This window comes from Scyliorhinus canicula, chromosome 4 (assembly GCF_902713615.1).
Source record: "Scyliorhinus canicula chromosome 4, sScyCan1.1, whole genome shotgun sequence".
In the NCBI taxonomy this organism is placed as follows: Eukaryota; Metazoa; Chordata; class Chondrichthyes; order Carcharhiniformes; family Scyliorhinidae; genus Scyliorhinus; species Scyliorhinus canicula.
In genome coordinates, this window is record NC_052149.1 from 23,888,852 (window position 1) to 23,911,737 (window position 22,886).

The 22,886-nt window shown below is 46.4% G+C and overlaps 1 protein-coding gene across 6 annotated transcripts in view; it reads right to left on the reverse strand.

The window, feature by feature from the left end:
- Nucleotides 1-1,987: 1,987 nt before the first annotated feature.
- LOC119964422 (rho GTPase-activating protein 29-like) overlaps nucleotides 1,988-22,886 on the reverse strand; it is a 128,811-nt gene continuing 107,912 nt past the window's right edge. For 5 of the 6 annotated variants that reach the window (XM_038793874.1, XM_038793876.1, XM_038793875.1 and 2 more), the window contains 2 exons: nucleotides 8,052-8,160; nucleotides 1,988-4,431 (listed from right to left, as the gene is read on the reverse strand). In XM_038793874.1, coding sequence (XP_038649802.1) covers nucleotides 3,530-4,431; nucleotides 8,052-8,160 — 1,011 coding nt within the window. In that variant the 3' untranslated portion in view covers nucleotides 1,988-3,529. The remainder of the gene's footprint in view (nucleotides 4,432-8,051; nucleotides 8,161-22,886) is intronic. The other variant, XM_038793877.1, reaches the window with a different exon arrangement.

The following is a 22,886-nucleotide window of genomic DNA, read 5'->3' on the forward strand; positions in this document are numbered from 1 at the left end:
CCAACTCGAAAGCCTAATCCTGCTTTTTCCCCATAACCTTCAATCCCATTCGCCCCAAGTGCTGTATCTAGCTGCCTCTTGAATATATTCAATATTTTAGCATCAACTACTTCCTGTGGTAATGAATTCTACAGGCTCACCATTCTTTGGGTGAAGAAATGTCTCCTCATCTCTGTCAGAAATGGTTTACCCTGAATCCTCAGACTGTGACCCCTGGTTCTGGACACACTCACCATCGGGACCATCTTCCATGCATCAATCCTGTCCAGTCCTGTTAGAATTTTTTAAGACTCTCTGAGATCACCCCTCATTCTTCTGAACTCCAGAGAGAACAATCCTAACCTCGTCAATCTCTCCTCGTATGACAGTCCCACCATCGCTGGAATCAGTCTGATTTCTAGCATTGACAGAATGTTACTTTTCAATTGGTGCTTGAATAATCTTTACACTTAGCCAGGTTCACAAGGACTAATTGGTCACAGTACTATTAGAGAACTAGGAGACTACAGGTAAGCTGGGAGTTATGATCGGTTTCAGACGCGATGGGCCGAATGGCCTCCTCCTGCATTGTACGTTCTATGATCATCTTGCCCATGCAAGTGTGATTAGGATTCTATTAGCCAGGCACAAAGAAATATGCATAAATTAATATATATATTGAAATGTGGGCTCTTGGCCTGGGAGCAATTGGATGAGCAAGAGTAAAAAGCTGTGCTTGGTTTTCCTTTCACCACAAAGATGCTGAAGCCAGTTAACTCAGCATAACTTTAGCAAGAACCTGTTCATCGGCATAATTTAGTAACGGGTTACATTTATGAGGAAAACAGTGGAATTCAGTTATTTCTTATACTCTTGATAAACCTATTCCAATTTCTGCTCAATTTTGCATCCCCTGTCCATCCTCAAAAAAAATCTGCTTATTCTGAAGTGCTTCTTTGGGCTATTGATATCACATGAAATTCCAGGACATCACAACGCAAGCACACCAAAAAGGCATTGGATGACTGAATCCAGCACTGCTGGAATCAATACAGTCATCTGAGATATTGCTGCGGAATTGATGTTCTGGTTGTGAATGTAGAGTCTGAATTGTACAACATTCAACTTCTAAAATGAACCCGAATATTAGAGCCAATTAATGGCCACATGCTGGAGGATGTTGTTGCAACTAATTTATATGGTGCCCTTCATGATTGCAGGACACCCCAAAGTGCTTCACAGCCAGTGCGATTGTAGTTACTGTTGTAATGCAAGAAATGTAACAGCTAATTTGTGCAGTCAGCTCCCGTGAACAGCAGTGGCAATGACATTAAAAAAAAACACAGGGTAAATTTTCTAGTCCCGTCCACTATGAGAATCGGCATGGGTGGGACGGACAATTTAACGGACCATTGAAAGGTTAGTTGACCTCGGGTGGGGATTTCTGGTCCCGGGGTAGGCAGAACTGGAAAGTCCCACCCACAGTGATGGCCAATAAACTGGCGATGTCTCTCCTATTCATTTTAAAATAGTGCCATGAGAGGGGTTACAGTGGGGATTAAACATTTCATGGAAAAGATGGCAGTGTAGTGCTTCCTCAGTTGATGTACTGAAGTGCTTGCCTCGATTTGAACGCACAAGTTCTGGAGTTCTGGACTTGAACCCAGAAGCTTCTGATTCAGATGAGAGTTCTAACAATGGAGCCACAGCTAAACAGACAAGGTACATACTGGAATATCTTCACCCTAGCTCTAATAACACATAAAGAACAAGGTTCAAGTATCATAATTTGGCAAGGACAGCTCAGCTAGAGATGCAAATACATTTTTCCAGTACATCGCCAGACTAAAATTCCAACATGCAGGCAGCCATTTTTAAAAAGTCACACTTGTGTAGCCAGGAATTCTCCCGTCTCCGCACACCCAAACTGGGAGTAAAATCTGTGCTATTGCGTTAGAAATCACATGGCATTCTTTGTATTACTGAGCTTTGTTTTCACCAATACACATTTCAGGAAATAAAAACAACATTTATTATAATCTAGTGCCTTACAAGGAGGCTATGGTTCAGAATTTCCAATTCTGCAATATAGTAGAATGATTAATACAGAAAAAAGCAACTCAACTTCATTCTGCAATCACCACCAGTATTTTCACTGTCCAAAGATAGCTTGTGTCAACTGCAAAACACTCGACATTTTAACACATATACAACATCAAAATGCTCACATAATGTCTAATTAACCACGTTTCACCCTTCCTTCTTTTGAGATCGTCATAAGATTTCAGATCGCCCATCTGAAGGAATACTGAAAACAGTGCATCACTGGTAAAACGTCTTATAAAACATTGCAACATTCTTGGGAGTAGTCATCAGAAACATTGATGTGAAACAATGCCAATTTACATCGTAAAATTTGCTAAGGCTTAACTAATCCACCTAAAAGCATTACTAATACAACAAAAAACCAGAAGTTCATAATTGTCTTATATGATTGTGTCCAGTTAGTTTACATAAATGTAACATTTATAGAATATACATATATAAAACCTAAATTTTAATAAATTACATAAGGCAACTTTGAAAAGGTTAAGACTTTTTCAACTCATTACATTTCATATACAAGAATTAAAATATTTAGCTTAGTGTCTCGTGTAAAAAGTAATGTAAACAAAAATCATACATGCAACAAAATGAACATATATAAATAAGAAACTGAAGCACAAATTAAAAGTTATGTTCCAATTCACATTTTAAGATACAGTCCCTAAAAGAACACCATTTTGGCCACTGACTAGACTACAAACATCATATTAAAGTGAAGACTAAGGCCGGGATTTTCCAGACCCGCCGTAATGGGACTCGTCAGTGGGGAATGCAGTGGACAAGCCAAAAGGCCATTGGCTTTCGGTGGGAACAGATGATCCCAGAGGCGTGGGGCCGGAATATCCCGCATTACAGTCTTGCACTTTAGAAGTCTCTTTGTTTAGAATATATGGATAAAACATTACAATTGAAACATTTCAGGGTTCTGCACATGAAGGAACATGCCTTTTGGCCTGTTTGTGCAGTTTTTAAAGATTGCTATAGTAAGTTTTGATTGCACAATTAATAATGGCAGCGGAAGATTCAAAGCTTATAAGACTTTGGACGATTACAAAATATTCTATAATTATCATATTACTATTGCCATTAAGTATGGCTGTTAGTTATACTGTGCCATGTATTTAACATTTATCTTACTGGGTAAACATACACTTTGACTGGTATATTACTTTAGAATTTTAAAATCAACTAATTTAGAACTCAATATTAATATCTCAGATTAATTGCTTGAGCTTTGTTAGAAAGTTAGGATAGTTTCAGAAATATGAACATTGAAACATACAGCTACCTAGAGGAACTTCTCCAAGGCGCATCTTCACTGTCATAGTTTTGTGTTCCAGATTATGTTATGGCACTGTTTCCTCAATTTAGAAAAATAAATCATTTCTCAATTATATGAAAAGGTAACTTGGTAGATTAACACTAGAGTTCAGGTTATTGGCCTTTAAACAAAATGGGCTTCTCTGTATTCAAAGTCTGATGGAATGCGTCTTGATCGGAGTCTTTGATATGTCAGTTTATGTTCTCCTTGGGCTTCTTTGGCTGGACTTGGATTCTCCATTTTCTTTTTGACACCATTTTCATTACCGTCTACAGGATTAAATGTTCCATTGCCACCTTGTACAGAGTCAGAGCAATCAGTTAATGCTGCGACAGGTTTGGACAAAGAATCTCCAGGATGCTTGATTGTATTAGAGGGAGGTTTGTAAAAAGTGCCAGGTGGAGGTTGCAAGGTTCTTGGAGGACGAAATACATAAAGGGAGGGAGGCTCTGATGAACTCCCATCAGACTTTGTGGTCCTTACTGGCTTAACAGTCACCGTATATGGCTTATTAGGAAGTAAACTACTTGCAAAGCTATTGCCAGCACTACAGGTAAGAGACGGGGAGAAAGAATTGTCATTGCCCTTGTTTTCTGCAGCAGCATTTGCCATAATCATTGCTGTCTTCTGAGTAATATCATAGCATTTATACTGTTTGTCCCAAGTTCTACGTAATGATTGGGTATCATAGTACGAATATCTGCAGCATGTAGGTGCGCGAGCTGGAATTTTCACCTCCGGGATTTCCTCAATAATAGGGCTCCTTTCACTGTTTGTGTTGCTGCCTCCTTTTGAATTTTTGTCATTCAGGGTGTAAGAAATCATGGTTTCAGGAACAGGCAAGCTTGCAGGTCTTGGAATAACTGGTTTCAACCTGGGAGGTCGCATATTGACTTTAACAAGCTGTTGACTGGCTTTGTCAATTAATGATGACTTGCTGTTCTTCAGCACACCTGATTTTTGAGGGCTTTGTAGACCTTTCCGCAATGCAACAGGATCTTCTGCATTGAAAGATACATTTGAATCTAAAAGGTCATATAATTAACACTGTTACAAGTTCTCAAAGTAGTGATAAGCATAAGTTCTCAACGTAATGATAAGCTAAATAAACATCTGCATGAATTTAATGATCAATAATCATGGCCCAGAGTCTATGGGCGTGAGTCAGTTGAAGTTAAATTCTGCTGAATAGCGTGTTTACATGGGATTTCCACATGCTCCTCACAGATTGGGGAATAATTTTGCCTGGTAGGTACAATCGCACCCTCCCCCACCCACCAATCCCTTACAGGCCCTTTTCTTTTGTCCCCCTACCATACCACCCGATCTTGGGAAGGCCCCCTCTCCTTGGCAAGGCCACAATGGGCCTGACCCCTGGCAGTGCTAAACTGGCATCAGGGTACCCTGGAACTGCTGGCCTGGCAGTGCAATTGTGCCTAGTGAGTGCGCCAGAATTCTACCTTACCGTGTCGCCGACCACCTGAAGGTCTCCAACGGCCTGGCTGAACCGCACCCCGTTACAGCCCATCCACTTTTGTGTGGACTAGTACTAAACAGCGCCCAGGTGCGGTCTCCCAGGAGTGTCCGGTGAGTCTCGGGCGCCGGGTGAATCTGGTGTCCAGGTATTTGCGACTCATTTAAATTTTCAGATCCAGTTCTCGCCAGCGGGTGCGAGATCCAGATTGCATTGGGTGGGCAGAGAATGTCAGGTGACTCGGAATTGGGCCAGCCCAGAGCTTGATTTGGGGCTCACTAGTGATTCACCCGTTGCGCCTGGATCCCCACTGGCACAATGGGGTTGCCGAATCGCTCCCTACCGTTTTTGATGACAAGCAAAGCACTTTTCCCTCCTTGCTGGGTTAGGAATGTCAAGTATACTAAAACTTTAAGTGGGGCTTGAACTCAAGATTGTCTGATTAAGACATGAGAACGCTTCTACCAACATTTAGCCTATGAGTTACTTTCATGATGTGGAGATGCCGGCATTGGACTGGGGTGAGCACAGTAAGAAGTCTTACAACACCAGATTAAAGTCCAACATGATTGTTTCAAGCACTAGCTTTCGGAACACTGCTCCTTCCTCAGGTGAATGAAGAGATATAGCTGGTCATGTAAGACTTCTTACTTTCGTGAAATATTGCATATTAACTTAAATAATCCTATTGCCATGTGGCAGTAATATTACTCTAGCTTGACACCACTATTATCAAATTAATTTGAAGGAAGTGATTTCAATGATTGCTTTCACTTAACTCTTGAAATCTCGAAAACAATCACGGGCCAGGGTTTTCCATTCTCTGCTGTGATGGGGATGATCGGGCAGAGAATGGAGCATCTGCCAAAAAACGGGTTTGGCGCAAGGCAGCATACCTGTCCCCAGTCTTCACCCCTATGCCACCACCTGTAGCAGGCTACCCATCCCGGTGGGAACATGCAAAGTGCTGATTTGCATGCAATTAATGGGTTGGAAGCCAGATTCTCCCCTTCCCGTGCGCTGCTTTGAGCCCCACAGAGGGAAATCCATTGGGTGGGCTTTGGTGTACATATACACCGCAACAATGGCATGGTGGGCCTGGGGGGGGGGGGGGGGAGAGAGAAGAGATGGTTAAGAGCTGGTTTAGATCAGTGGGCTAGATAGCTGGTTTGTTATGCAGAACAAGGCAGCAGCGCGGGTTCAATTCCCGTACCAGCTTATCTGAACAGGCGCCGGAATGTGGCAACTTGGGGCTTTTCACAGTAACTTCATACTTGTGACAATGAAAGATTATTATTATTATTATTATTAAGAGGTGGTCATCCCATTGCTCATGTGCCCCTCTGCTGCTGTCAGAAGGGGGTTCCCCAAGGGCCCTGGGTGGGTGAGGGCTATGGGCAAGGGCTTGACCCCAGGGCCCTTCCCTGGGATGGAGGGGTGGTCCCGAGTCTGGATTGCCCCTTCCAGCCCTGGGCGACTTGAAGGTCAATCTTGGCATGGCGATCTCAGGCAGCCCTCTGTTCAACAGCATCATCCTGGTCAGCGTAAAGTGGCCTTCCCACCCTGAACTGCTCTGCCTGACAACTGATGAGCAGTCCGGGCAGTTCAGTGAAGAATCAACGCAGGAACATTTTCCCTTTCCCAACGTCTGCTCCCTCAGCCCCATGCCTTTGAAACTGCAGCTTTGTGAAGTGTCAGAGCCTTCCAGAAAATCCTCAACATTTGAAAAGACTTCAAATCGTGACATCCTTTGAACCACCAATTTCAGAGCCGTACTTATACTAGTCTGTAACTGAAAGCTTCATGATTCAGACACAACTTCTAGGGGGGTTGTTTATTTATCTTTCCCTTCATGTTTCAATGCATCTCAAGTGTCCTCCATTGAACTTAACCACAATGTTTAAACACTCTGGTTATGATTGACAGCTCCTGACCCCTTCAAAGCAGCTAAATGGTTTCACTTCCTCTTTTGTAACCAAAGCTGTGGTGAGGAGTTGTCAATGTGGTCAAAATCAATGGTGGGTACTTCTGATTCATTCAAGTTGAAGGGAAAGATAAATAAACAACCCTTCTGGAAGCTCTGTTGAAACCATTAAGCTATCAAGCTTTTCATTCCGAAGTGTCTCAGGGGACTCAGATTTTAAGTGCTGCGGACTTTCTAGGAAGGCTCCGACACTTCAAAAAGCAGCAGTTTTATAATCATGGGGCTGAGGGAGCCGGTGTGAAGAAAGGGAAAGTCGTCTTGACTGGAACCTTCAATTAACTGTCTGAACTGCTCTGCACCCGTCAGGCAAAGCAGTTCAGAGTGAGAAGGCCACTTGAGCATTTAAGCAGATCAGACCAGGATGAGAGGGTTGCCCAAGATCACCATGCCAATTGTGATCTCTAGGTTTCCAAGAGCTGTAAAGGACAGTTCAGACATTGGACCCCCGTCCTGGGGAGGGTCTAGGTGTCCACCGCTCCACCACAACCCAAGCCCACACAAACCGCAGGACCCTTGAGAGACCCTCCCTCTGCAGCCTGGCAGTGGCAAAGACGCACAGGAGCAATGGGCTCATCAACTTGACTCATCATGCCTGGCTGGGTGTCAGTGTCAAGGTGTCAGTGCCATGGTGCCGGGAAAGGGGGGGGGGGGGGGGAGTGTGCGGCATGATCTGGAATTCCTGTGGTGGTGGGGGGGGGGGGGGGGGGGGGGGGGTGGAGCTGCTGGTGCCCATTCAAAATGGAGGTCCAAGACCGGGCAGGGAAACCAGCCCACTTGTTGCCTTACATAAATTTGCATGTCAGAGGTATGGGAATAGCACCTGGGCAATGCTCCTAACACCAGCTGGGGTGAGTCCTGATTCTCCACTGGAGGCAGCACTTAACACTCCGAACGGAGAGTCCTGTCCACTATGTTGATAAATAAACACAGAAAAAGCTCAAAATATTCAGCACGTTTGGCCGCATCTGTGGATAGGGAAACATGTAACGTTTCAGATCAAAAACCTTTCATCAAAACTGGCAACGGTTAGAAACATACCCTCTATCTATTTCCAGCTCTGATGAAAAGCCATTGATCTGAAACGTTAATTCAGTTCCGTTGTCCACAGATGCTCCCAAAGATACTTTCTTACATTTATAGTATTTTGCTTTTGTACCAGGTATACAATTATATATCAAGCTACAAACCTGATTCATTGTCATTTCTCTTCCATTTTAGATCCTTCCCCTCATTTAGGATCTCACTGGAAGATGCCATTTCTGAAGATTCCCTTTCAATTTCTGTCAACCTAAAACCCTGCCGACATAAAATATATCACTGTTACATTTGCAAATGGGGGCGATATTAACATATTATAACAAAACATTGTATTTCCATTTCACTTTATATTTGTACAAAAATGATGTTGTTACAGAAAACTCATAAATCATTTGAGGAATCAGTGCATGGACTGGGGTGAGCACAGTAAGAAGTCTTACAACACCAGGTGATTCACCCGAGGAAGGAGCAGTGCTCCGAAAGCTAGTGTTTGAAACAAACATGTTGGACTTTAACCTGGTGTTGTAAGACTTCTTACTGTGCAAACCTGAAGTTAAACTAAAAACACATCCCCATTTAGCAATGGGAATTGCATTCTCCAGAATAGATTAGAATAAAAGGGAGACAATGGTGTAGCGCTATTGTCACTCGACTAGTAATCCAGAGAACCAAGGTAATGCTCAGAGGAGGGTTTCAAATCCTACCACAGCAGATGTTCAAATTTGAATTCAATAAAAATCTGGAATTAAAAGTCTAATGATGACCATTGTTGATTGTTGTAAAAAGCCATCTGGTTCACTAATATCCTTTAGGGAAGGAAATCTGCCATCCTTACCTGGTGATTCCAGACTGACAGCAATGTGGTTGACGCATAATAATAATAATAACTTATTGAAGTAGGCTTCAATGAAGTTACTGTGAAAAGCCCCTAGTCGCCACATTCCGACGCCTGTTCGGTGAGGCGGGTACGGGAATTTAAGCCCCGCCGCTGTCTTGTTCTGCATTAGAAGCCAGCTATTTAGCCCACTGTGCTAAACCAGCCCCTATGTTGGTATTCAAAATGCTCTCTGAAATGGCCGAGCAAGCCACTCAGTTCAGGGCAATTAAGAATGGGCAATAATGCTGGCCTGGCCAGCAGTGCCCACATCCCATGAACAAATAAATGAAAAAAAATGTCAGCAGAGTTGGACGGGATGGGGGGGGGGGGGGGGGGGGGGGGCGCAGAGATAGGAGAGTTAAAATAGGGAAGGCAGGACAGGAGGAGAAGGGCAGGAGGGGTTATTTATTGTAACATACAATTTAGCATCTGCTCTTATTTGTTGTTTACATAAATGCCTCAATAATATATTTTTTTAAAATGATTTTAAAAAGAGGAAACCAGTGGAGGTGGAACAAGGATTTATTGAACGATGTACAATACACAGCCCAAGGCAGTATTTCTCTCTCAAACCAATCCTTGTTGCGACAGCCAACAACTGCGGGTCCAGCTTGGACCGGCTTTTATGTGTAGTCTTTATGAGCTCCAGTGGGTGGTCTCCTCCCCCTACCAGGGAAGCTCGTATGCCACAAGTTCCATGGAGAGATCAACAATGGTTTCCCAGTGGTCCGCGTGGGAATTACGACACCCTCCCCACCCAAAGTCCGAAAGTTCCCCTTCGGCTGCCAACAAATAGGGGCCTTCTGCGGTGCTTCGTCTGAGGCGGTTTCAGCTTGCAGGGGCTCCGGGTGGGATGGTGTGTATCAGTTCATTGACTGTCTTTCTCTGGCCGACCTCTGAAGTGTTATCGCTGGGACCTTGGTCCCGGATGGCATGGTGGCAGTGATTAGCACTGCTGTCTCACAGCTTCAGGGACCCATGTTCAATTCTAGCCTCGGGTGACTAGCCGTGCGGAGTTTGAACTTTCTCCCAGTACTTTTAGAACAGTACAGCACAGAACAGGCCCTTCGGCCCTCAAATGTTGTGCTGAACAATGATCACCCTACTCAAACCCACGTATCCACCCTATACCCGTAACCCAACAACCCCCCCCCCCCCCAACCTTTACTTTTTTTAGGACACTACGGGCAATTTAGCATAGCCAATCCACCTAACCCGCACATCTTTGGACTGTGGGAGGAAACCGGAGCACCCGGAAGAAACCCACGCACACACGGGGAGGACGTGCAGACTCCGCACAGACAGTGACCCAGCCGGGAATCGAACCTGGGACCCTGGAGCTGTGAAGCATTTATGCTAACCACCATGCTACCGTGTTGCCCTGTGTGGGTTTCCTCCGGGTCTCCAATTCCACCCCCCCCCCCCCCCCCCCCAACCAACCATGCAGTCTAAAGATGTGCTGGTTAGGTCGATTGGCTATGCCAAATTGCTCCTTGGTGTCAAAAAGGTTAGGTGGGGTTACTAGGTTCCGGGTGGACTTAAGTAGGGTGCTGTTTCAGTGGGTCGGTGCAGGATCGATGGAATGAATGACCTCCTTGTTCGCTGTAAATTCTAAGACACAACATCATAAGACAGCATGGATACTTCTGTGTCCATTTCCAAACCAGAGTTATCCTCCTGCTGGACTGGGTGCGCGGATGTAGACTGTTGGCTGAGAGACGGTTCTTGGCACGGAGCGGATGTCAATGCTGTCAGTTGGTTGTCGTGCAGTGTCAGTTCCCGCTTCTTAAGGTGGTTCAAATGCCTCCGCTGAACTCTCCCCTGTATCCTAACTTTGTAGGAGACTGGTCCTGTTCTCTCCAGCACGACATCTGAAAGCCAAAGTGACCCGTCTCCAAAGCTGCGGGCATTAACTGCGTCCAAGTGAAACTTTTCTTTAAAATTTAGATTACCCAATTATTTTTTTCTCCAATTAAGGGGCAATTTAGCGTGGCCAATCCACCCAACCTGCACATCTTTGGGTTGTGGGGGTGAAACCCACAGACATGGGGAGAATGTGCAAACTCCACACGGACAGTGACCCAGGGACGGGATTTGAACCCGGGTCCTCAGCGCCGCAGTGCCACTGCAAACCACTTAGCCACTTGCTGCCCTCCCCAAGGGAGACTGCTGCCCTGGTGCCACTTCAGCACCTCCTGCTGCACTTCCAACTTTCTCCGAGTTGCGGAAATGTGAGGCAAACGGATTCTAAGCCTTCAGCCCATCAGCCGTTCTGCAGGGGCCATTCCAATTGCCAACTGTGGTGTTGTGCAGTGGTGAGAAAGTCACCTGCCCATGGAGCCAGTGGGTTGCTTTTTTTGTTTAATGACCCATTTGAAAGTCTGAAGCAGGCTGTTGGATGAAGGATGGTACGGGCAATTCTGATATGCCTGGTGCTGTTCCATTTTGTAAAAGGTGGGAAAGTCCTCACTTGCCCCATTGTTCAATACCAGGACTTCAGGAGTTCCATAGGTTTTGAACGAGCACTGGAGTTTTTCTACTGTGGCCCTGGACGTTGTCAAGGCCATCTTGTACATGTCAAGCCACTTTGAATGGGTAACTACGATGATTAGGAAGATGGACCCAATGATAAGCCCTGCAAAGCCCACGGGCAGTCGCACCCATGGGTGTCCTGGCCATTCCCATGGATGTAGGGAGGTGGCTGGCAGGAGCTTCTGATGCTCCTGTTTGCTGGGCAGCTGCGAACGACCATCTCAATATCCCCATCGATATCGGGCAATCAGACATATCTACGGGCCAACATCTTCATCTTAAAAGGCGCCTGGGTGCCACTGTGTAGGTCCTTCAGCAGGGTCTCCTGACCCTGCAGCAGGATTACTATGCAAGCTCCCCACAACCTGACACCGTCCTCCAAGATGAGCTCAAGCACTTCTGTGCAAAAGCCTGTAGGGCTACAGGAAGGGTCCCCTGAATTCTGCAGCTCAAAAGCATGTGGCGGAGTTTTGCCAGTCTGATTCCGCTGCGTCCATGCTCGCACCTGCGCAGCCATCACTGGCTAGGTGTCCAAATTAAGAGTTGCAACCACTTCATCCGCCACTGGCGACGATGGGCAACTTATGGGCAATGGTAGACAAGTGATCGCGTCAGCATGGGCAATTTTTATACCCGGGGGTATTGGAACGAATATTTATAGGTGGCGGGTAGCAGCACCCAACACTGAATTCTAGCTGATGTGATGGGTGGGATTCCCTTATACTCCCTAAAAAGTCCGAGCAGAAGCTTGTGGTCAGTCACAATACAGAAGTGTCTCCCATAAACATATTGGTGGAATTTGTTGACTCCAACCCCTACGGTTCGAGTCTCAAGCCCTTGTTCTCGATTTGAGCATTTTGATGCTGAGCGTCTGCCAGGGTCCTGAAGGGGAAAGCAATGGGGTGTTCTGTGCCATTATCCCATCTGTGGGCCAGCACAACCCTAACGCCATAAGGGGAGGCATCGGATTAGCGGCTGAGCTGGATCGTAGTGAGTGAGGAGCTGTGTGGATGACAGGTACTCTTTTACTCGGCGAATACTTTTGTCTTGTGGGGCACCCCAGGACCACTTCTGGTCCTTGTTCAACAGTACGTGGAGTGGAGCCATTAAGGTGGCAAAGTTGGCAATTAACTTTCCATAATAATTTACCAGGCCCAGGAACGACTAGAGTTCAGTGATGTTTTTCGGGGTCGGGGCCCCTCTTATGCCCAAACCTCAACTTCCACTGGATGTAGACTATCCCTGTCTACTCTATGGACTATCCCTGTCCACTCTATACCTCAAGTAAGTCACTGCTCTAGCACGGAACACACACTTGCTTCTCTTTAGCCTGGCACCCACTTGGGAAAACAGCCTGAGTATTTCTTGCAGGTTGTCCGTATGCTCCTTCTCCATGGTGCCTATGATGAGCATGTTGTCTAGATAGGCGGCGGCCACCTTCGGCAGTCACTGCAGGATATTTTCCATTACACGCTGGAAATCGCCGGGGCAGATGAGACCCCAAATGGGAGGTGGGTGTACTCAAATAACCCTAATAGGTGTTTATAGACACAAATTTTCTGGGCTCTTGACCTGTAATAGGCTTGGCTCATGTCAGGTTTCATAGAACACCCTCAAGCTATTTCTGTGTACATCTTTTCCACTGGTCCAGGCGTGAAGCTCTATGTAATGTGATTTTATCCCCGCAGAGCGGGACAGATTTGTCAGGCTTCACCACCAGCACCATGGGTGCCATAAGACCACATGACACAGAAGCAGAATTAGGCCACTTGGCCAATCGAGTCTGCTCCGCCATTCAATCATGGCTGATATTTTCTCATCCTCCTTTTCCTGCCTTCTCCCCATAACCCCTGAACCATTTGCGGAGTGGGTGCGGCCCACTCCACAAATTGTACAGGGTGTATAATCCCCAGATCCTACAGGCACTGTAGCTCTGTGTCAACCTTAGCAAGCAATGCGTAGAGGACCTCACCCTAAAGTACCGGAGCTGAGCAGTAGGATGCACGTAGATACAGACCTTGGCCCCTCTTATCCTGCCCAAACTCTCCTGGAACACATCAGGGTATTTGCTCAGTCCGTCGTACAGATTTCTGGTGCTCATTTGAAAAACCTGTTGCCAATTGAAACGGACGACTTGCAACCAGTCATGTCCCAGCAAATTGGAGTCCCTGTACCACAACCAAGAGAAGTTGGACTGACTGTTGCCCGTGTCTTACCAGTGCTACGGTGGTGCCCATGATGCTCACTAGTCCCCGGTATAGGTTGTCAACCTCGCTTTGGTGTCGCGTGATGTCAGTGACATGATCCCTCGGCGAAGTCATCAAAATTTCTGATGGTCTACGATGGAGACAGCAGCTCCAGTGTGCATTTCCATCACTCCAGAATGACCATTTACTTGTGATGTGACCGGGATCGATGCTACCTTTGGGACAATCACACAGTTCAGCTGTATCAAACAGTCTTCCTCATCCAGGGGCCCACGTGCAAGGCCCTGGCTCGTGGTGATCTTACCAGCTGCTTTGGATGTTCAACTCAGTGGCTCTGGCCATCATGTGTCCTCCAACCACACATTTAGCAGTGGCCGGCTCTCCCCCTTGTCCTCAGGGGAGGTATCCCGCAGGTCAACATTGGCTCCCAAGTGCTTGGCCCGGCTGTGAAACTGCCTCACAGGTTGCCCTCTGGGATGTGACATGGCCCGATTGGCATTACCCAGTGATCAGTGGGAGTTCGAAAGGGAGGGTGGGCAAAATTGTGGAAGCCATAGGCCATGAACTCCTGTACTCTATTCTCTGTGTGCTCACAGGACAGTAGAATCTAGATGGCCCGTGTTAAATCCAAGGTCTTGTTAATCCCACAAACCAGACTATCCCAGTCACCTTGACCGTTTCACCAGGAGACTACACTGCCGTAGATCACTGAAGGTTTAGCGTCATGATATTCAGCCACCCACGCGACCAGCTCATCAAATCATTTGGAGTCTGGTTGGCCGGGTAAATGAGACTTTTATAATTCCAAAGGTCAGGGCCTTGTAGGCAGTAGAGATGATGTTCTGATGGTCTTCTCCCAAAATACCATTAGCCTCAAAGAAGTACCTTGTGCATTCAACATACTGGCTCCAGTCTTCCAGGCCTGCATCGAAGGCTTCCAGCTGACTGAACAGTGGCATCTTGAACTTATATCCATATGTTTTGGGATAGTAATCGCCCAGGCGTTTATATGGTTCCACAATACATTCTGGAGTTTCTTTTTATCCTCGTTGCCAGTTTAGTAACTTGAGGCAACCATCAGCAGTGGAACAAGGATTTATTGAACTATGTACAATACTCTGTCCATGGCAGTAACTCGCCCCCAATCCAGTCATTGTTGGGACAACCAGCAAGTGCGGGCCCTGCTTTTATGTGTAGTCTTTAACAAACTCCAGCAGGGTGGCCTTTGCCCCCTACCTGGGAAACTCGTACTCACAAGTCCCATGGGGAGATCAACAATGGTTTCCCAGTGGTCCATAGGGGGTTATGACAGTACAGAATACAGTTCTGCTCACCACATTAAAGGAAGGATGTGATTGCACGAGAGAGCACAGAGATTTATAAGGATGTTGCCAAGGATCGGGAATTCTAGCTGAAAGATAAATTGGATAATCTGAGGCTGTTTTCTTTAGAAGAGAAGTTTGAAACGAGATTTAAATAAAATATACAAAATCATAACAGGATGAGAAAAACTGATAGAAAGGACCTATTTCCCCGAGCAGAAAAAGGTCAATAATTGTGGGCATAGATTCAAAGTACATAGAACAGAGAAAAATACAGCACAGAACAGGCCCTTTGTCCTAGATTAATCATACATTATCATAGAATTTACAGTGCAGAAGGAGGTCATTCGGCCCATCGAGTCTGCACCGGCTCTTGGAAAGAGCATCCTACCCAAGGTCAACACCTCCACCCTATCCCCATAACCCAGTAACCCCACCCAAAACTAAGGGCAATTTTGGACACTAAGGGCAATTTATCATGGCCAATACAATAACCTGCACATCTTTGGACTGTGGGAGGAAACCGGAGCACCCGGAGGAAACCCACGCACACACGGGGAGGATGTGCAGACTCCGCACAGACAGTGACCCAAGCCGGAATCAAACCTGGGACCCTGGGGCTGTGAAGCAATTGTGCTATCCACAATGCTACCGTGCTGCCCTTAAAAACAAGTTAATCTACACTCCATCATTCTACCGTAATCCATGTATCTATCCAATAGCCGCTTGAAGATCCCTAATGTTTCCGACTCAACTACTTCCACAGGCAGTGCATTCCATGCCCCCACTACACTCTGGGTAAAGAACGTACCTCTGACATCCCCCCTATATCTTCCACCATTCACCTTAAATTTATGTCCCCTTGTAATTGTTTGTTCCACCCGTGGAAAAAGTCTCTGACTGTCTACCCTATCTATTCCCCTGATCATCTTATAAACCTCTATCAAGTCGCCCCTCATCCTACTCCGTTCTAATGAGGAAAGGCCTAGCACCCTCAACCTTTCCATGTAAGACCTACTCTCCATTCCAGGCAACATCCTGGTAAATCTCCTTTGCACCTTTTCCAAAGCTTCCACATCCTTCCTAAAATGAGGCGACCAGAACTGCACACAGTACTCCAAATGTGGCCTTACCAAGGTTTTGTACAGCTGCATCATCACCTCACAGCTCTTAAATTCAATCCCTCTGCTAATGAACGCTAGCACACCATAGGCCTTCTTCACAGCTCTATCCACTTGAGTGGCAACTTTCAAAGATCTATGAACATAGACCCCAAGATCACTCTGCTCCTCCACATTGCCAAGAACCCTACCGTTAACCCTGTATACCGCATTCATATTTGACCTTCCAAAATGGACAACCTCACACTTTTCAGGGTTAAACTCCATCTGCCACTTCTCAGCCCAGCACTGCACCCTATCTATGTCTCTTTGCAGCTGACAACAGCCCTCCTCACGATCCACAACTCCACCAATCTTCGTTATCGTCTGCAAATTTACTGACCCACCCTTCAACTCCCTCATCCAAGTCATTAATGAAAACCACAAACAGCAGAGGACCCAGAACGGATCCCTGTGGTACGCCACTGGTAACTGGGCTCCAGGCAAAATATTTGCCAACCACCACCACTCTGACTTCTATTGGTTAGCCAGTTCGCTATCCAACTGGCCACATTTCCCACTATCCCATGCCTCCTTACTTTCTGCATAAGCCTACCATGGGGAACCTTATCAAATGCCTTACTAAAACCCATGTACACCACATCCACTGCTTTACCTTCATCCACGTGCTTGATCACCTCCTCAAAGAAGTCAATAAGACTTGTAAGGCAAGACCTACCCCTCACAAATCCGTGCTGACTATCCCTAATCAAGCAGTGTCTTTCCAGATGCTCAGAAATCCTATCCCTCAGGACCCTTTCCATCACTGTCCTCTCCAACAATATGCCCCTCTCATTTGTAAATACTGAAGAAAAGTACTCGTTCAAAACCTCTCCTATCTCTTCAGACTCGATACACAATCTCCCGCTACTGTCCTTGACTGGACCTACCCTCACTCTAGTCATTCTCATATTTCTCACACATGTGTAAAAGACCTTGAGGTTTTCCTTTATCCTACCTGCCAAAGATTTTTCATGCCCTCTCTTAGCTCTCCTAATCCCTTTCTTCAGTTCCCTCCTGGCTATCTTGTACCCCTCTAGCGCCCTGTCTGAATCTTGTTTCCTCAGCCTTACACAACATAGAACATAGAACATAGAACGATACAGCGCAGTACAGGCCCTTCGGCCCTCGATGTTGCACCGACATGGAGAAAAAAAAACTAAAGGCCATCTAACCTACACTATGCCCTTATCATCCATATGCTTATCCAATAAATTTTTAAATGCCCTCAATGTTGGCGAGTTCACTACTGTTGCAGGTAGGGCATTCCACGGCCTCACCACTCTTTGCGTAAAAAACCCACCTCTGACCTCTGTCCTATATCTATTACCCCTCAATTTAAGGCTATGTCCCCTCGTGCTAGCCACCTCCATCCGCGGGAGAAGCCTCTCGCTGTCCACCCTATCTAACCCTCTGATCATTTTGTATGCCTCTATTAAGTCACCTCTTAACCTTCTTCTCTCTAACGAAAACAACCTCAAGTCCATCAGCCTTTCCTCATAAGATTTTCCCTCCATACCAGGCAACATCCTGGTAAATCTCCTCTGCACCCGTTCCAAAGCTTCCACGTCCTTCCTATAATGAGGCGACCAGAACTGTACGCAATACTCCAAATGCGGCCGTACCAGAGTTTGGTACAGCTGCATCATGACCTCATGGCTCCGGAACTCAATCCCTCTACCAATAAAGGCCAACACACCATAGGCCTTCTTCACAACCCTATCAACCTGGGTGGCAACTTTCAGGGATCTATGTACATGGACACCGAGATCCCTCTGCTCATCCACACTACCAAGAATTTTACCATTAGCCAAATATTCCGCATTCCTGTTATTCTTTCCAAAGTGAATCACCTCACACTTCTCCACATTAAACTCCATTTGCCACCTCTCAGCCCAGCTCTGCAGCTTATCTATGTCCCTCTGTAACCTGCAACATCCTTCCGCACTGTCTACAACTCCACCGACTTTAGTGTCGTCTGCAAATTTACTCACCCATCCTTCTGCGCCCTCCTCTAGGTCATTTATAAAATGACAAACAGCAACGGCCCCAGAACAGATCCTTGTGGTACGCCACTCGTAACTGAACTCCATTCTGAACATTTCCCATCAACTACCACTCTCTGTCTTCTTTCAACTAGCCAATTTCTGATCCACATCTCTAAATCACCCTCAATCCCCAGCCTCCGTATTTTCTGCAATAGCCGACCGTGGGGAACCTTATCAAACGCTTTACTGAAATCCATATACACCACATCAACTGCTCTACCCTCGTCTACCTGTTCAGTCACCTTCTCAAAGAACTCGATAAGGTTTGTGAGGCATGACCTACCCTTCACAAAACCATGCTGACTATCCCTAATCATATTATTCCTATCTAGATGATTATAAATCGTATCTTTTATAATCCTCTCCAAGACTTTACCCACCACAGACGTGAGGCTCACCGGCCTATAGTTACCGGGGTTATCTCTACTCCCCTTCTTGAACAAAGGGACCACATTTGCTATCCTCCAGTCCTCTGGCACTATTCCTGTAGCCAATGATGACCTAAAAATCAAAGCCAAAGGCTCAGCAATCTCTTCCCTGGCTTCCCAGAGAATCCTAGGATAAATCCCATCCGGCCCCGGGGACTTATCTATTTTCACCTTGTCCAGAATTGCCAACACTTCTTCCCTACGCACCTCAATGCCATCTATTCTAATAGCCTGGGTCTCAGCATTCTCCTCCTCAATATTATCTTTTTCTTGAGTGAATACTGACGAAAAGTATTCATTTAGTATCTCGCTTATCTCCTCAGCCTCCACACACAACTTCCCACCACTGTCCTTGACTGGCCCTACTCTTACCCTAGTCATTCTTTTATTCCTGACATACCTATAGAAAGCTTTTGGGTTTTCCTTGATCCTACCTGCCAAAGACTTCTCATGTCCCCTCCTTGCTCGTCTCAGCTCTCTCTTTAGATCCTTCCTCGCTTCCTTGTAACTATCAAGCGCCCCAACTGAAACTTCACGCCTCATCTTCACATAGGCCTCCTTCTTCCTCTTAACAAGAGATTCCACTTCTTTGGTAAACCACGGTTCCCTCGCTCGACCCCTTCCTCCCTGCCTGACTGGTACGTACTTATCAAGAACATGCAATAGCTGTTCCTTGAACAAGCTCCACATATCCAGTGTGCCCAACCCTTGCAGCCTACTTCTCCAACCAACACATCCTAAGTCATGTCTAATGGCATCATAATTGCCCTTCCCCCAGCTATAACTCTTGCTCTGCGGGGTATACTTATCCCTTTCCATCACTAACGTAAAGGTCACCGAATTGTGGTCACTGTCTCCAAAGTGTTCACCTACCTCCAGATCTAACACCTGGCCTGGTTCATTACCCAAAACCAAATCCAAAGTGGCCTCACCTCTTGTTGGCCTGTCAACATATTGTGTCAGAAAACCCTCCTGCACACATTGTACAAAGAACGACCCATCCAATGTACTCGAACTATATCTTTTCCAGTCAATATTAGGAAAGTTAAAGTCTCCCATAACAACTACCCTGTTACTTTCGCTCTTTTCCAGAATCATCTTCGCCATCCTTTCCTCTACATCTCTAGAACTATTAGGTGGCCTATAGAAAACTCCCAACAGGGTGACCTCTCCTTTCCTGTTTCTAACCTCAGCCCATACTACCTCGGAAGAAGAGTCCCCATCTTGCATCCTTTCTACCACCGTAATACTGTCCTTGACTAGCAGCGCCACACCTCCCCCTCTTTTGCCCCCTTCTCTGACCTTACTAAAGCACCTAAACCCCGGAACCTGCAACAACCATTCCTGTCCCTGCTCTATCCATGTCTCTGAAATGGCCACAACATCGAAGTCCCAGGTACCAACCCATGCTGCCAGTTCCCCTACCTTATTTCGTATACTCCTGGCATTGAAATAGACACACTTCAAACCACAGACCTGAACACTGCCGCCCTCCTGCGAAGTCAAAACTGTGCTCCTGACCTCTCTACTCTCAATCTCTCGCACCCCAAAACTACAATCCAGGTTCCCATGCCCCTGCTGAATTAGTTTAAACCCCCCCAAAGAGTACTAACAAATCTCCCCCCCAGGATATTGGTGCCCCTCAGGTTCAGATGTAGACCATCCTGTCTATAGAGGTCCCACCTTCCCCAGAAAGAGCCCCAGTTATCCAGAAATCTGAATCCCTCCCGCCTGCACCATCCCTGTCGCCTTCTTCCTCTTAACAAGACATTCAACCTCTCTTTTCAACCATAGTTCCCTCACTCGACCATCTCTTCCGTGCCTGACAGGGACATACATATCAAGGACACGTAGTATCTGTTCCTTGAACAAGTTCCACATTCACTTGTGTCCTTCCCTGACAGCCTATGTTCCCAACTTATGCATTTCAATTCTTGTCTGACAGCATCGTATTTACCCTTCCCCCAATTGTAAACCTTGCCCTGTTGCACGCACCTATCGCTCTTCATTACTAAAGTGAAAGTCAGGGCAGCACGGTGGCGCAGTGGGTTAGCCCTGCTGCCTCACGGCGCTGAGGTCCCAGGTTCGATCCCGGCTCTGGGTCACTGTCCGTGTGGAGTTTGCACATTCTCCCCGTGTTTGCGTGGGTTTCGCCCCCACAACCCAAAGATGTGCAGGCTAGGTGGATTAGCCACGCTAAATTGCCCCTTAATTTGAAAAAATGAATTGGGTACTCTAAATTTATTTTAAAAAACACTAAAGTGAAAGTCACAGAATTGAGGTCACTATCTCCAAAATGCTCCCCCACTAACAAATCTATCACTTGCCCTGGTTCATTACCAAGTACCAAATCCAATATGGCCTCCCCTCTGGTCAGACAATCTACATACTGTGTTAGAAAAGCTTCCTGGACACACTGCACAAACACCACCCCATCCAAACTATTTGATCTAAAGAGTTCCCACTCAATGTTTGGTAAGTTGAAGTCACCCATGACTACTACCCTGTGACTTCTGCACCGTTCCAAAATCTATTTCCCAATCTGTTCCTCCACATCTCTGCTGCTATTGGGAGGCCTATAGAAAACTCCCAACAAGGTGACTGCTCCTTTCCTATTTTTGACTTCAACCCATACTACCTCAGTAGGCAGATGCTCCTCGAACTGCCTTTCTACAGCGGTTATACTATCTCTAATTAACAATGTCACCCCCCCACCTCTTTTACCACCCTCCCTAATCTTATTGAAACATCTATAACCAGGGACCTCAAACAATCATTTCTGCCCCTCTTCTATCCAAGTTTCCGCGATGGCCACCACATCGTAGTCCCAAGTACCGATCCATGCCTCAAGTTCGCCCACCTTATTCCTGATGATTCTTTTTTGAAGTATATACACTTCAACCCATCTCTGTGCCTGCAAGTACTTTCCTTTGTCAACGTTCACTTCCCCACTGCCTCACTACACACTTTGGCGTCCTGAATATTGACTACCTTAGTTGCTGGACTACAAATCCGGTTCCCATTCCCCTCCCAAATTAGTTTAAACCCTCATGAAGAGTACTAGAAAACCTCTCTCCCAGGAACCAGGTGCCCCTCTGGTTCAGATACAACCCGTCCTGCTGGAAAATTTCCCACCTTCCCCAGAATGCACTCCAATTATCCAAATACTGAAGCCCTCCCTCCTACACCATTCCTGCAGCCACGTGTTCAACTGCGCACTCTCCCTATTCTAGCCTCGCTATCACGTGGCACCGGCAACAAACCAGAGATGACAACTCTTGTCTGTCCTGGCTTTTAACTTCCAGCCTAACTCCCTAAACTCGTTTATTACCTCCACACCCCTTTTCCTACCTACGTCGTTGGTACCAATGTGCACCACGACTTCTGGCTGATCACCCTCCCCCTTCAGGATCCTGAAGACACAATCCGAGACATCCCTGGCCCTGGCACCCGGGAGGCAGCATACCTTCCGGGAGTCTCGCTCGCGACCACAGAATCCCCTATCTATTCCCCTAACCATTGAATCTCCTATTACTATTGCTTTTCTATTCTCCCCCTTCCCTTCGGAGCCCCGGAGCCAGACTCAGTGCCAGAGACCTGGCTGCTAGGGCCTCCCCCCGGTAGGTCATCTCCCCCAACAGCATCCAAAATGGTATACTTGTTTTGAAGGGGCACGGCCACGAGGGATCCCTGCACTGTCTGCTTGTTCGTTTTATTTCCCCTGACAGTAACCCAGCTACTCTTGTCCTGTACCTTGGGTGTGGTTACCTCCCTGTAACTCTTCCCTATAACCCCCTCTGCCTCCCAGATGATCCGGAGTTCATCTAGCTCCAGTTCCCTAACACGGTCTCTGAGGAGCTGGAGTTGGGTGCACTTCCCGCAGGTATAGTCAGTGGGTACACCGGTGGTATCCCTCACCACCCACATCCTACAGGAGAAGCATGCAACTGCCCTAGCCTCCATCCCCTCTTACCTTACAGAATATAGCTGCCCTGTGGCACAACTGGACCTCCGCCCTCCGATTCTGCTCCCAGTCAGCTGCACTCTCGGTAAACTCCTGGCTCCCTTCTCGCTCTTTGCGGAAATGAAACGAAAGGAGCACCTTGCTCCCTCCTCACCTAACTCCCTCAGTCACCAAACTCTCACTGTAGCACTCAAATGCACCAAGTTCAGTGAACAAAGTCTGCACTGTAGCTGGATCACTTTTATACCGTGACTCTGGCCTCTGAAAACTGGCCTAATTCAATTAACTAATTAACAAGCTCCAGCTGCAAGTACCTACAAGTAGAACCTTTGTTTAAAGCTGATTGAAAATTCACCTTCTTCTAAACCAAACAGCAACTTTTAAGTTAATTAACTAAATAAAAGACTAAATTTTTGATAAAAATGAACCCTTATACTCCCTCAGTC